The sequence below is a fragment of the Perca flavescens genome, chromosome 10, assembly GCF_004354835.1.
Source record: "Perca flavescens isolate YP-PL-M2 chromosome 10, PFLA_1.0, whole genome shotgun sequence".
NCBI lineage: Eukaryota > Metazoa > Chordata > Actinopteri > Perciformes > Percidae > Perca > Perca flavescens.
In genome coordinates this window covers 34,035,758-34,048,267 of record NC_041340.1, presented here as the reverse complement: position 1 = coordinate 34,048,267, position 12,510 = coordinate 34,035,758, and the positions used below count along the sequence as shown (strand labels likewise).

Genomic DNA, 12,510 nt, shown 5'->3' with positions numbered 1-12,510 from the left:
GGGGGCATTTGTAAACGGTTTGAGTGACCATGTCAAAGATGAGTTGGCTGTTCGGGATGAACCCACTGACCTCCATTCTCTCATTTCTCTAACCATTAAGATTGACAACCGGTTAAGGGAGAGGAGACGGGACATGAGCGGTCGAGCCCCCCCACTAACAGGGAGGAGCTGTCCTCTAACCACCAGGCCACACCCCGGCCAGCTCAGTGCTCACCCCCCTTTGAGTCCTCTACTAAGGAGCTTCGGGCTGGCGAATGCCTTTTACTGTGGGGACGCCACCCATTTCCTCGCCAACTGTCCCATTCGACCAAAAGACAGGGCTCGCAAGTAAGGGTGGGTGTCCTTGCGAGCCCTACATCTATCTCCCAACCCATAGGCCCCCGATTAGCTGTTCCTGCCTCACTCCAATTCAGTTCTCTGTCCCTTCCGTTAACCGCATTAATTGGAGCGGAGGATAATTTCCTCGATGCCAACTTTGTTAAACAAGCGGCTATTCCCGTTACATCTCTGCCTTCCCCTATCCCAGTCACTGTCATTGACGCTCATCGTTTTACCCGGATAACGCACCAAACTGTCCCCATCTCTCTCATTCTGTCAGGCAATCACAGAGAGACGATTCGGTTTAAAGTAGTCTCCTCACCAACCACTCCCCTTATCCTCGGTTATCCCTGGCTTAGCTGTCACAATCCCCACATTGATTGGGAAAACCACAAGATCCACAGTTGGAGCACTCGTTGCCATTCTGTCTGCCTCGGATCGGCTATTCCGCCCTCTGATAACCTCCCTGCTCTTCCGGACAAAACTCCTGACCTCTCGTCTGTCCCTGATGAGTACCGAGATTTAGCAGAGGTTTTCAGCAAAACTAAAGCTCTCTCTTTACCGCCTCACAGACCCTATGACTGCGCCATAGAGCTTCTTCCCTGTGCTCCCTTACCGTCCAGCCGGCTATTCAATCTGTCCCGGCCTGAGAGGGAAGCCATGGAGACCTATATTAGGGACTCCCTAGCTTCAGGCATTATCCGTCCCTCGTCTTCCCCTGTCGGCGCTGGTTTTTTCTTTGACAAAAAAGATAAAACCCTGCGTCCCTGCATCGACTACCGGGGACTCAACAACCTCACCGTCAAAAACACATATCCCCTGCCACTCATCAATTCGGCTTTTGAGCTCCTTCAGGGTGCCACTGTATTAACCAAACTCGACCTTCAACGCCTACCACCTCGTCCGTATCAAACATGGGGACGAGTGGGAAAACGGCGTTCAACACTCCCCTAGGGCATTTTGAGTACCTGGTCATGCCATTCGGTCTAACGCCCCTGCGGTTTTTCAGTCCATGGTAAACTATGTCCTGAGGGATTTCCTCCACCATTTTGTTTTTGTCTACTTAGACAATATTTTGATATTCTCCCAGTCCCATGAGCAACACGTCTCCCACGTCCGCCAGGTCCTCCAACGCCTCCTGGAGAACAAGGGTTTGTTAAGGCGGAGAAATGCGAGTTCCACCGTCAATCTGTCCCTTTTCTGGGATTTGTTATTGAGCGGGAACAGGTTTCCCCGGATCCAGAAAAAATAAAAGCAGAGACCGAATGGCCTACACCTACCTCACGGAAACAGCTGCAGCGATTCCTCGGCTCCGCTAATTTCTACCGCCGTTTCATCAAAGACTTCAGCCGGGTGGTAGCCCCCCTGACTAAGCTCACCTCCCCCAAGATCCTGTTCCTGTGGACATCGGAAGCTGAGACTGCTGTGAGTACACTCAGACAGTTTTCAACTGCTCCTGTTTTGATTCATCCTGACACCAGTTCGCAGTTTATTGTTGAGGTGGATGCTTCTGATTCTGGAGTGGGAGCTGTACTGTCCCAACGCACGTCCACGGATCAGAAGCTCCATCCGGTGGCTTACTTCTCCAAGAAACTGTCCCCAGCAGAAAGGAACTATGACATGGGGAACCAGGAGCTGCTTGCGGTGAAGCTGGCTTTGGAGGAGTGGAGGCATTATCGTCTGGACAGACCACAAGAACCTGGCCTACATCCAGTCGACCAAAAGTCTAAATTCTCGACAAGCCAGATGGGCTCTGTTTTTTTTTAGTTGTTTCAATTTTGTGTTGACGTACCGTCCAGGTACACATAACATCAAACCTGACGCTCTCTCTCGCCAGTTCTCAGACGCAGATGTGACCTGCACACCCGAACCTATCCTGCCCGCTTCCTGCTTGGTGGCGGTTGTCCACTGGGAGATCGAGGCTCTAGTCAGGACTGCACAAGAGACAGAACCCGGGCCTGCTGACGGACCCCCCAACCTTCTCTACGTCCCTTCTGCTGTATGACCCCAGGTTCTCCACTGGATCCATACCTCCCGCTTCGCTTGTCACCCTGGCATGAGACGTACCCTCACACTACCCAGGATACACTTCTGGTGGCCCTCCGTTGAGGCTGATGTTAGAGCCTACGTGGCTGCATGTGCCATCTGTGGCTGGAATAAGGCATCCCACCAGTCTCCCTCTGGCCTGTTGCTTCCCCTTCCAGTCCCAAGCCGCCCATGGTCCCATGTGGCCTTGGATTTCGTCACTGGCCTTCCTCAGTCTGAAGGTAATGACACCATACTCACCATTGTGGACAGATTCTCTAAATCTGCCCATTTTGTTGCATTACCGTCTGCCAGTGAGACAGCGGACCTCTTTGTCAAACATGTATTCCGTCCCCATGGAATACCTGTGGACATTGTTTCTGACAGGGGCCCACAGTTCATTTCTCAACTCTGGAAGGATTTCTGTTCTGCTCTGGGTGCCTCTGTCTTGCTCTCCTCTGGTTACCATCCTCAGACCAATGGCCAGACGGAGAGGACTAATCAAGACCTGGAGGCTGCGCTACGCTGTGTGGCAGCCCAGAACCCGGCTACCTGGGCCAGACACCTTCCTTGGGTCGAGTACGCCCACAATTCACTCACCTCGTCTGCCACCGGCCTCTCCCCATTCAAGGCATCATTGGGTTACCAACCCCCTTTGTTCCCATCGCAGGAAAAGGATCTGGCCGTACCTTCAGTGCAAGACAACCTCACCCGCTGCCGCAAGATCTGGGACGACAACCGGGAGGCTCTCCTCCAGACCAGAGCGAAACAAGAAGATGGCCAACAGACACCGGGTTCCTGCACCCCAATACCAACCTGGGCAGAAGGTCTGGCTCTTGTCCAGCAACATACCCCTACGGACTGACTCCCGTAAGCTGTCGCCCCGATTTCTGGGACCTTTCGAGGTTGAGTCCATCGTCAACCCGTCAGCGGTGTGGTTGAAGCTGCCTCGCTCTGAGGATCCATCCGACCTTTCATGTCTCCCAGTTGAAGCCAGTCTCCTCGAGCCCCTTATGTCCACCTACGGATCCCCCTCCTCCGCCTCGTCTTATCGATGACCATCCGGCCTTCACTGTGCGGGGGCTCCTTCCATTACTTGGTGGACTGGGAGGGTTATGGTCCGGAAGAATGGTCCTGGATTCCCAGGAGTTTTATACTGGACCCTCAGTTGATCACAGATTTTCATAGGGACAAGCCTGGTGGGACGCCGGGTGGCATCCGTTGAGGGGGGGTTGTGTGTGTGTGTGTGTGTGTGTGTGTGTGTGTGTGTGTGTGTGTGTGTGTCCGTCCACCGGCTTCCATGTCACTCAAGAGGATCTAGGTCAAGGGGCGTGGCCACTCTCACCTGCTCTGCTCCAGCCAGCTGCAGATCATTCCAGTAATCAACCAACAGCCAGCTGCAGCTCATTCCAGTATTCAACCAACAGTTATCAACCCAGGCTGTTCACCTCTTCAGCGCCAGTTCGTTGCAACCATTCTCGTAGTAACGTGGCTCTACTCTGTGTTTGAGAGACTTATCCCTGTTTTCAGTTTGGTTGTTGCCTCATTTATGCTCTGGCTCACGCATTACTTCTCTGCTCAGATTCTGCCTCTGGACCCACTGCTCATCAGCTTTCATCTGCCTCCTCGCTGCCTACTCACCTCGCCACTCCGCTCTCAACCAGCCATTCCACCCAGCCGTCATCTTCGCTGCCTGGCCACACACCCGCCTTCTGATCTCCGGCTTTGACCCTACCTGGAGCAGCAATCCTGGCCATCTCCCTCCTCCACTATCAAACATTGTTTCTAATAAACACTGTAAACTGCTCATCTGTGTTCGTGTGTTTCTCAGTTCCGGGTCTGACTGGAGCCTAACAAAATGGGCTTGAATGAGCTCTTGGCACGGGGGAAAGCCAGCCTCCACAAAGCGTACCTCCTATGGAGCCATTTTGTTGCTAACAAGCCATCACCCGCTGTTAGCATCCCATTGACTCCCATTCATTTTGACGTCACTTTGACAGCAAATAACTTCACATCTGAAGCGTTTAAAGACTCTATTTGTCCATTGTTTATTTCTAAAGAAACACGACAATGTATAAAATGCTCCATTACCTTGTACCTCACGTTATGGCTCCGTAACAGATGTTTTTGTAAAAATAGGCAAACAATTGTGTCATAACCACGCAACTTTCTGAGAAGAAAATGAAAGCTTGCAGGAAGTTTCGACTTATATTGGCTGTTTAATTACTAATGTTAACTAGCATTTTAGTTAGCAATAATTAGCCTGTGCCCATGTTATCTCCTTACATATACCTACGCTCTCCGTCTCTGTAAGATTGGGAATGATTGAGATTTCTCTTGGCACAGCTACCAGAAGACTTCCAACTTTCAGACAGGTTGCTCAGGTGACATAGATGTCATCTCTCTCAGTTGAGTGCTTCTAATATCCTTCACTGGTCTCCGTGGAAAACAATGGGGTCACATTGTCCATTTCGTTTACTGTCTATGACTCTTGGCCAGACTGACTTGCAGAGCAAATTTGGAAGTTTGTCAGGGTTTTTCACAAACTAGAGTAACCTATCTTTGTGGAAGTGCAATACCTAATTGCTGGAGAACTCCTTTCAAAAAGGTACTTTGATAGGGCATTAGGCTGTTTTGAGGATTGAAACAGAAAAAAAAAAAGTTTCCGTATTTCTTTTGGTAACTGTTGAATTATATTGTTTAAAATGTCTTTAGGGGATGCAATTCTGGTTGGGAAATAATGAATCCTTTATTTATTTAGTATTTGTGAAATCTAGTAAACAAGTACTGGGCTCCGTTTATAAAATGTACATGGAATTTATAGTGCATTAAAGGCATTTTAACTTTCAAACCCAAATAGATGGACTTGGCTGTGTTGATGGAAGAAACATTTACCTTTTTCACAGCAGACATTCTGACTTGTCATAGTAGGAAAAGCACAGCTGAAATTGATAACCTTAACGATGGCTCCATTCCATCAAGTGTCCCAGTAAGATATTCCATTGAGTCAGCATGCACAATACCAGGGCCTCTCCTAAGTGGAATGCAGCCATCATTAATGGTTTAATACCAGGACCTCTCCTAAGTGGAATGCAGCCATCATTAATGGTTTAATACCAGGACCTCTCCTAAGTGGAATGCAGCCATCATTAATGGTTTAATACCAGGACCTCTCCTAAGTCGAATGCAGCCATCAATGGTTTTGAATACACCTGTGCTTTTCCTACTAAGACATGTCAACATGTCTGCCGTGAAAAAAGGTCTATACATTTCCTTCATAATTCCACTGTGAAGAAACTGTGTATGGACAAAAACACAGAAAATACAACAGCAAAAAAAACTTTGATTTGTTCTTTACTGTACATTTTATGTACAAGACAAATTCTCAAAAGGCAATTAAAAAATAAAGCAAAATGCATAAACCATAACCATAACTGTGAGATAGATTTAATTGATACAAAGTAAACTTTCAGCGGTGAAACTTGCTTTCCTCTAGTGATGCAGCAAACCAATCTCCTGGGTGATTAATTAGCAGTGTATTGATTTCTGTTTTATTGACACGTTTGGTTATAAGTGGAAAATGTTTTCATAACCACGCTGCCAACATAACGATGCACTGAAAAATATTAATAACACACGAAAGTCATTGTGATGATAGGTTACTTTGATTCTCGAACAGATACGTTTTTGGAGATGATACGATTTCTGTAGGCTGCACAGACACGGTGTAGTTATGTATTGAAAATATCAAAAGAGAAATTAAATAAAAAAATATCATTTTCACTGACAACCCGGAACATGATGGACACACTCAGCACGCGCTAACACAACAAACAGTTTAGTGTCAGTGGATTGTGTTAGAATAAATCGATTTATAGAGAACCTGATACACTGGGACAACACACGAAAGCAGATTGAGGAAACATGAATCAGCAATTTGTACTAAAGCTCATGACGGGCAGCAGTTAGTTCAGCAAATTCCGCTTAACTTGGATGTTAGCCCATTTTACTGGTCTGGTCACAACATTTTCCACATTACTCAAAATGTGAGCATGTATCACTGGCTTAAAATAAGAGCACACACACACACACACACACAGACTGACAGAAAGATAACGATTTGTCTCTTTGTCACTTTTAACCAACTTTCTGTGGATAAAGTTTCCTCTTTATAAAAATTATTCTGTCTTCACTGAAATATTTAGTGATATCGGTGGAATCATCTGATACTTTAGATAAAGATTTTTACTTTCAGCTGCGAGGCCGCAGATATTTTGTCTCATTCAGGCACATTTTAATATACTGAAAATAATAGGAATCCACTTCAACTAAGACGCATTACCGTTTGGGGTCTTACCCTGTCGCTTAGAAAACATGACTGTACAACATAAGGACGTAAATAAAAAAGGTCTTCAGCTGAAAACTTAAGCCCGGATACAAACCAGGAAGTAAGAAAACTACAGAAAACAACAGCTCTTTGTGTGCAAGTGCATTCTGGGTCCATCCAAACTCTCTGCCCGCTTCAACCCCGTTCCAGATCCGCCTGGCTTGGGCCTATTTACAAGATCTTACTGAACCCTGTGCCCGTCACTGGACGATCTGGGGCATCTCGCTCCAGGCTTTGGCCTTCTTCTTGGCCAGGGCCATCCAGGGGGGCTCATCCTGGGGTGAAGCCGGGGGAGGCGGGCTCCGCTGCGAGGCCGGGGTCTGGCCGGAAAGGCCCGGAGCTCTTGAACCAGACTTTTCCGGGGCGGTTCTCGATGAAAACGGAGGGGAGCTAAGTGTCGTGCTCTGGGGCGGGGGTGTCTTGGACGAGGCGGCATTTTTGGAGGGAGGCGGCGGGCTTATGCGAGAGGGAGATTTTTGTGGAACAGGAATCGAAGTAGGGGGTGACAGGGATCTCTGGGGGGAGTTAGGGTGGGCTGGGTGTTTGGCGGCGGCAGGGGGAAGCTGGGGTTTGGGAGGGACGGGGCAGGGGAGCGACTGGGGTTTAGGAGGTTGAGGTGGCACCGGAGTTGGAGGAGAGAGAGCCCTCTTGGCCTCCTTTTCTACGGACGCTGAAGGCTTTCTGCTCTCCAACGGACTCACTGGAAGGAAAGAAAACAGAAGCACACACATCAAACAACCACACAATGTGACATCATATTAGCAAGAAAGCTGTCATATCAAAAAGTGAAAAATGTGGTTTTCAGAAAATAGATAGATAGATAGATAGATAGATAGATAGATAGATAGATAGATAGATAGATCTTTATTGTCACTGTATGCGATACAACGAAATTTGAAGTTTGGACACACCTCCTCATTCAATGCATTTTCTTTATTTTCATGACTATTTACATTGTAGATTCTCACTGAAGGCATCAAAACAATGAATGAACACATACGGAATTATGTACTTAACAAACAAGTGTGAAATAACTGAAAACATGTCTTATATTTTAGATTCCTCAAAGTAGCCACCCTTTGCTTTTTTGATAGCGCTGCAAACCCTTGGTGTTCTCATGAGCTTCATGAGGTAGTCACCTGAAATGGTTTTCACTTCACAGGTGTGCCTTGTCAGGGTTAATTAGTGGAATTATTTACCTTATTAATGGGGTTGGGACCATCAGTGGTGTTGTGCAGAAGTCAGATTGATACACAGCTGACAGCCCTATTGGACAACTGTTAGAATTCATATTATGGCAAGAACCAATCAGCTAAGTAAAGAGAAACGAGTGGCCATCGTTACTTTAACAAATGAAGGTCAGTCAGTCCGGAAAATTGCGAAAACTTTGTCCCCAAGTGCAGTCGCAAAAACCATCAAGCGCTACTACGAAACTGGCTCACATGAGGACTGCCCCAGGAAAGGAAGACCAAGAGTCACCTCTGCTGCTGAGGATAAGTTCATCCGAGTCATCATTTATTTTTCAACAGGACAATGACCCCAAACACACCTCCAGGCTGTGTAAGGGCTATTTGACCAAGAAGGAGAGTGATGGAGTGCTGCGCCAGATGACCTGGCCTCCACAGTCACTGGACCTGAACCCAATCGAGATGGTTTGGGGTGAGCTGGACCACAGAGTGAAGGCAAAAGGGCCAACAAGTGCTAAGCATTTCTGGGAACTCCTTCAAGACTGTTGGAAAACCATTTCAGGTGACTACCTCTTGAAACTCATCAAGAGAATGCCAAGAGTGTGCAAAGCAGTAATCAGAGCAAAGGGTGGCTACTTTGAAGAAACTAAAATATAAGACATGTTTTCAGTTATTTCACACTTTTTTGTTAAGTACATAATTCCATATGTGTTCATTCATAGTTTTGATGCCTTCAGTGAGAATCTACAATGTAAATAGTCATGAAAATAAAGGAAAAGCATTGAATGAGAAGGTGTGTCCAAACTTTTGGCCTGTACTGTATATAAATAGCTCAATAAATAGGTACAAATGTGATAAATTTGCAGGAAACGGCATACAATTATGCATGTAACAATATATCAACGACACTAGTTGCACAACGGGTTTGAGCAAAAGAAGCAACAAAGAATAATAATCACACTAATTACACACCAGAGTGAAGAACAGTCATATTATGTTTTTTTAATAAGTGGTTTAATTTTTTCCATTTTTATACTCTATGACCAACACTTACTTTTAATTTACTTTTACCACCCTCCTCGGCAATTAAGACAAATATCCTTATTATATTTCTGTTGAATTGTTATCCTGAACAGTCATGTGTTTATGAGTCAGTTGTCATGTGATCAATGCGACCATTCAGCGCCTCAGAGACCAGAGGATGAATGTTAGAATGTGGGTTTGGTTGCAGTAGCACAGTTTGTCCAGATGAGGTCAGAAATGCATCAGTCAAAAGCGTTACCTCCACACAACAAGAGCAGAACAAACAGTAGGAACCTTATTACACCTTATTACAGAGATGCAGCATGTTCAATGGGAGTGTGTGTGTGTGTGTGTGTGTGTGTGTGTGTGTGTGTGTGTGTGTGTGCGCGCGCTCTGACCTTTTCCGGTGGACTCCGCTGTTCTGTTGCTGGGCTCCCTGCTTGCAGCTGAGCTGACAGACATTGGCAGTGAACTCTTCTTCTCTGGTTCCTCCTGACGACAGAAAGCAGCACAGTCACTTACATAGATTATGTGAACCTAACCGAAAGCAACATGTCTGCTATGTCAACTATGTCAACATTGGACTGTAGGGGTGGGGGGGGAGTCGATACACATAGTATCGCAATATTTTCCGTGGCAATACTGGGCTGATACACGGATGCCAAGTATCGGCCTTTCATTATATAAATTGCACATGAGAATTTGACTTTTTTTCAGGTTTTCATGACAGTTTTGGTCACTTTGTCTCTTTGACAATCCCATTTTACAGCAATAAGAATTAATAGACGGAAGATGTTGACAAAGTTTTTCTTTTGGTGACACAATTTGAAGTTGGAAAAAAAGGTAATAAATTGCAATGTATTGCAGAAAATCGCAATATGTTTAAAATTGCAATAATATCGTATGGTGACATAGGTATCGTGATAATAATGTATTGTTGATTCCCACCCCTCTTGGACTGTGACTAACATGTGTATCCCTGCTATTAAGCTCACATCTAGGCTACAATGCAATTATGTCCCTTTGGTCTGATTGCATGCATTTTGTATTGTTGTTGTCAGTTCATATTTTTGCTCCACTTCTCATAGGACACCCATGTTATTGTGTTTTTTTATTTTTATTATTTATTTTTTTACTTTGTGATAGTCAGGTTTCCCTTTTGTGCACAATCTTAGACACTTTATTCTACACACACACACACACACACACACACACACACACACACACACACACACACACACACACACACACACACACACACACACACACACAAATTACCTTCTTGATAGTAATTTCTTCTAGTGAATTTTCTTTATAGATCTTCTGTTTCTGTTTGGCCACAGAGATCCAGCTGGGAGAATCTGATCCAGCAGAAAAGCCACGACCTGCAGCTGGGTCTGAATCAAAAACACAGCAGATACACTGTTACACCGTGAGCTATTTACCATTTACTTACTAGTCTGATTTAGCCCAAGTCTTGGGCAAATACACGTACATATGCATAACAAAGCTGTGAGCATTGTGCACTTAGTGTATGAAAATGAAAATGGTGTGTGTTTGCGTGTGGACACACACCTGAAATGCGCTTGTTTTTCCCTACACTGTCTCCGTGTACATCCGGTTTCTTAGGGAGGGCAGGCTTGTTGCTGACTGGCTGACTTATGGAGGGCTTTACACCGATTGGCTGTGGGGAGTCCACTCTACAGCTGGTTGGCTGAGCCGGAGGCTCGATGGGAGGCTGAATAAGGGAAAAGAAGATCATAAATACAAAATTCAATACAAATTCTTATTTTACACCTGCATTAATTAATTTATTTGGCCTCTTGGGGGCAGCAGAAACAAGCTACAAATACAGCACTAACACATTATCACCTTATTGTTTATAGTTTATTTAAGGATCCCCATTAGAAGCACATGGGTGTGCCTCTAGTCTTCCTGGGGTCCTAAAAAGTTGACAAGGCGAACATGTTAGCAAACGTTGCCCAAAAGTTGCCTTTTCATTTACACATCCAATGGATAGGGAGCAACATTAGTGTTTATTAAGTGTAATATGCGTCTAAAATTCCCTCTTCTTTTAGTTCGGTTTTTGCTCTGTTGAAAAAGTATAAAAGTTCTAAATAAAGTGTACTCTTAAACTGATATTAATGGTTTAATAAACTATAGATAAGTACCTCATGCAACCCCGCTTCAAAATATCCGAACTATCCCTTTAAATATTATTATTATTATTATTATTATTATTATTATTATTATAGCTGCATTAATGTCCTTCAATACCTCTGATGAGTGTATTAAAACTATAGTGCGTAGTTTCTGTCTCCCCCCATGAGGAATTCTAAGTAATGACAACAATTCTGTCGGTGCGTCCACATGATAACAAGCCTTCCGTGATGGTGCTTCATCCCCACCCCTCATGAAAAAAACATGATGAACTCTTCAGAGGAGGTCATTATCTTAAAGGTCAATTCGGGTGCAAAATGAACCTAGGGGTTATTAACATGTGTAACAAGTCAACAATTCTCTGGGATTTGTTTTCATGCTAATCGAATGAGTCTCTAGCTTGAAACAAACTACTGCAAACCGGTGATTAGCTGCTAACGCTAGCTTTTGGGGCAGAGGGTAAATTGCTATTTTCTACCACTAACAAGGCTCAGAATAGCACCACACTTCCACGGTAGCATAATGAGGGTCCCTACATTTAAACCGAAGCATTGAGAACTTTGTAAGTGTACAGACAGTTTATTCAAAAGATAGATTATGAAGACAGTAGCATTCATGTTTACATGCAGGCACCATCTTGGAAAGCAGTCATGAGCAGTCGAACCACAAACGCCGTGTTTGAGCTATGTTACTGGTTACTGGTTGCACGGCGTTCGTGGCTCGACTGGTCATGACGGGTTTGCGCTAGCTTTCAAGCTAGAGATCCATTCGCACCTCTGTGTTTTCCTCCTCCGAGCTGAAGCGGTGCGGAGCTGACGTCTTCCTCAGCCGAACTCCAAATGGATTGTCGGGGTTTCCCTCCACTACGACAGAACTCTCTGTAGGCGGAAAGGTGGAAAAGTTGGCCTGTGGTGTAGATTTTTTAAATTGAACTCCAACAGCAAGTTCACCTCATGTGACTTAGAGCAGACTACTTTCATTGCTTGTACTTTCTATCTATTCTACATTTACTGGGTTTTCATTTGTTTCAACTTGTTTCTATTTAGAGCTTGTTTTATGTCCACCACACCTATGTGTGTGTGTATATATATATATATATATATATATATATATACACAGTATCTCACAAAAGTGAGTACACCCCTCACATTTTAGTAAATATTTCATTATATCTTTTAATGGGACAACACTGAAGAAATTACACTTTGCTACAATGTAAAGAATTAATTTTACAGCTTGTATAACAGTGTAAATGTGCAGTCCCCTCAGAATAACTCAACACACAGCCATTAATGTCTAAACCGCTGGCAACAAAAGTGAGTACCCCCCTATGTTAAATTCCCATACAGGCAGGCAGATGTTTATTTTTAAAGGCCAGTTATTTCATGGATCCAGGATACTATGCATCCT

The 12,510-nt window shown here is 44.8% G+C and overlaps 1 protein-coding gene across 3 annotated transcripts in view; it reads right to left on the bottom strand.

Annotated features, from left to right (window-relative positions):
• Window positions 1-6,092: 6,092 nt before the first annotated feature.
• The window catches only part of zgc:66433 (uncharacterized protein KIAA1211), a 67,715-nt gene continuing 61,297 nt past the window's right edge, over window positions 6,093-12,510 (bottom strand). For all 3 annotated transcript variants that reach the window (XM_028589931.1, XM_028589933.1, XM_028589932.1), the window contains exons 12-16: window positions 11,875-11,978; window positions 10,516-10,678; window positions 10,219-10,337; window positions 9,339-9,432; window positions 6,093-7,430 (exon numbers count right to left, since the gene is read on the bottom strand). In XM_028589931.1, coding sequence (XP_028445732.1) covers window positions 6,931-7,430; window positions 9,339-9,432; window positions 10,219-10,337; window positions 10,516-10,678; window positions 11,875-11,978 — 980 coding nt within the window. In that variant the 3' untranslated portion in view covers window positions 6,093-6,930. The remainder of the gene's footprint in view (window positions 7,431-9,338; window positions 9,433-10,218; window positions 10,338-10,515; window positions 10,679-11,874; window positions 11,979-12,510) is intronic.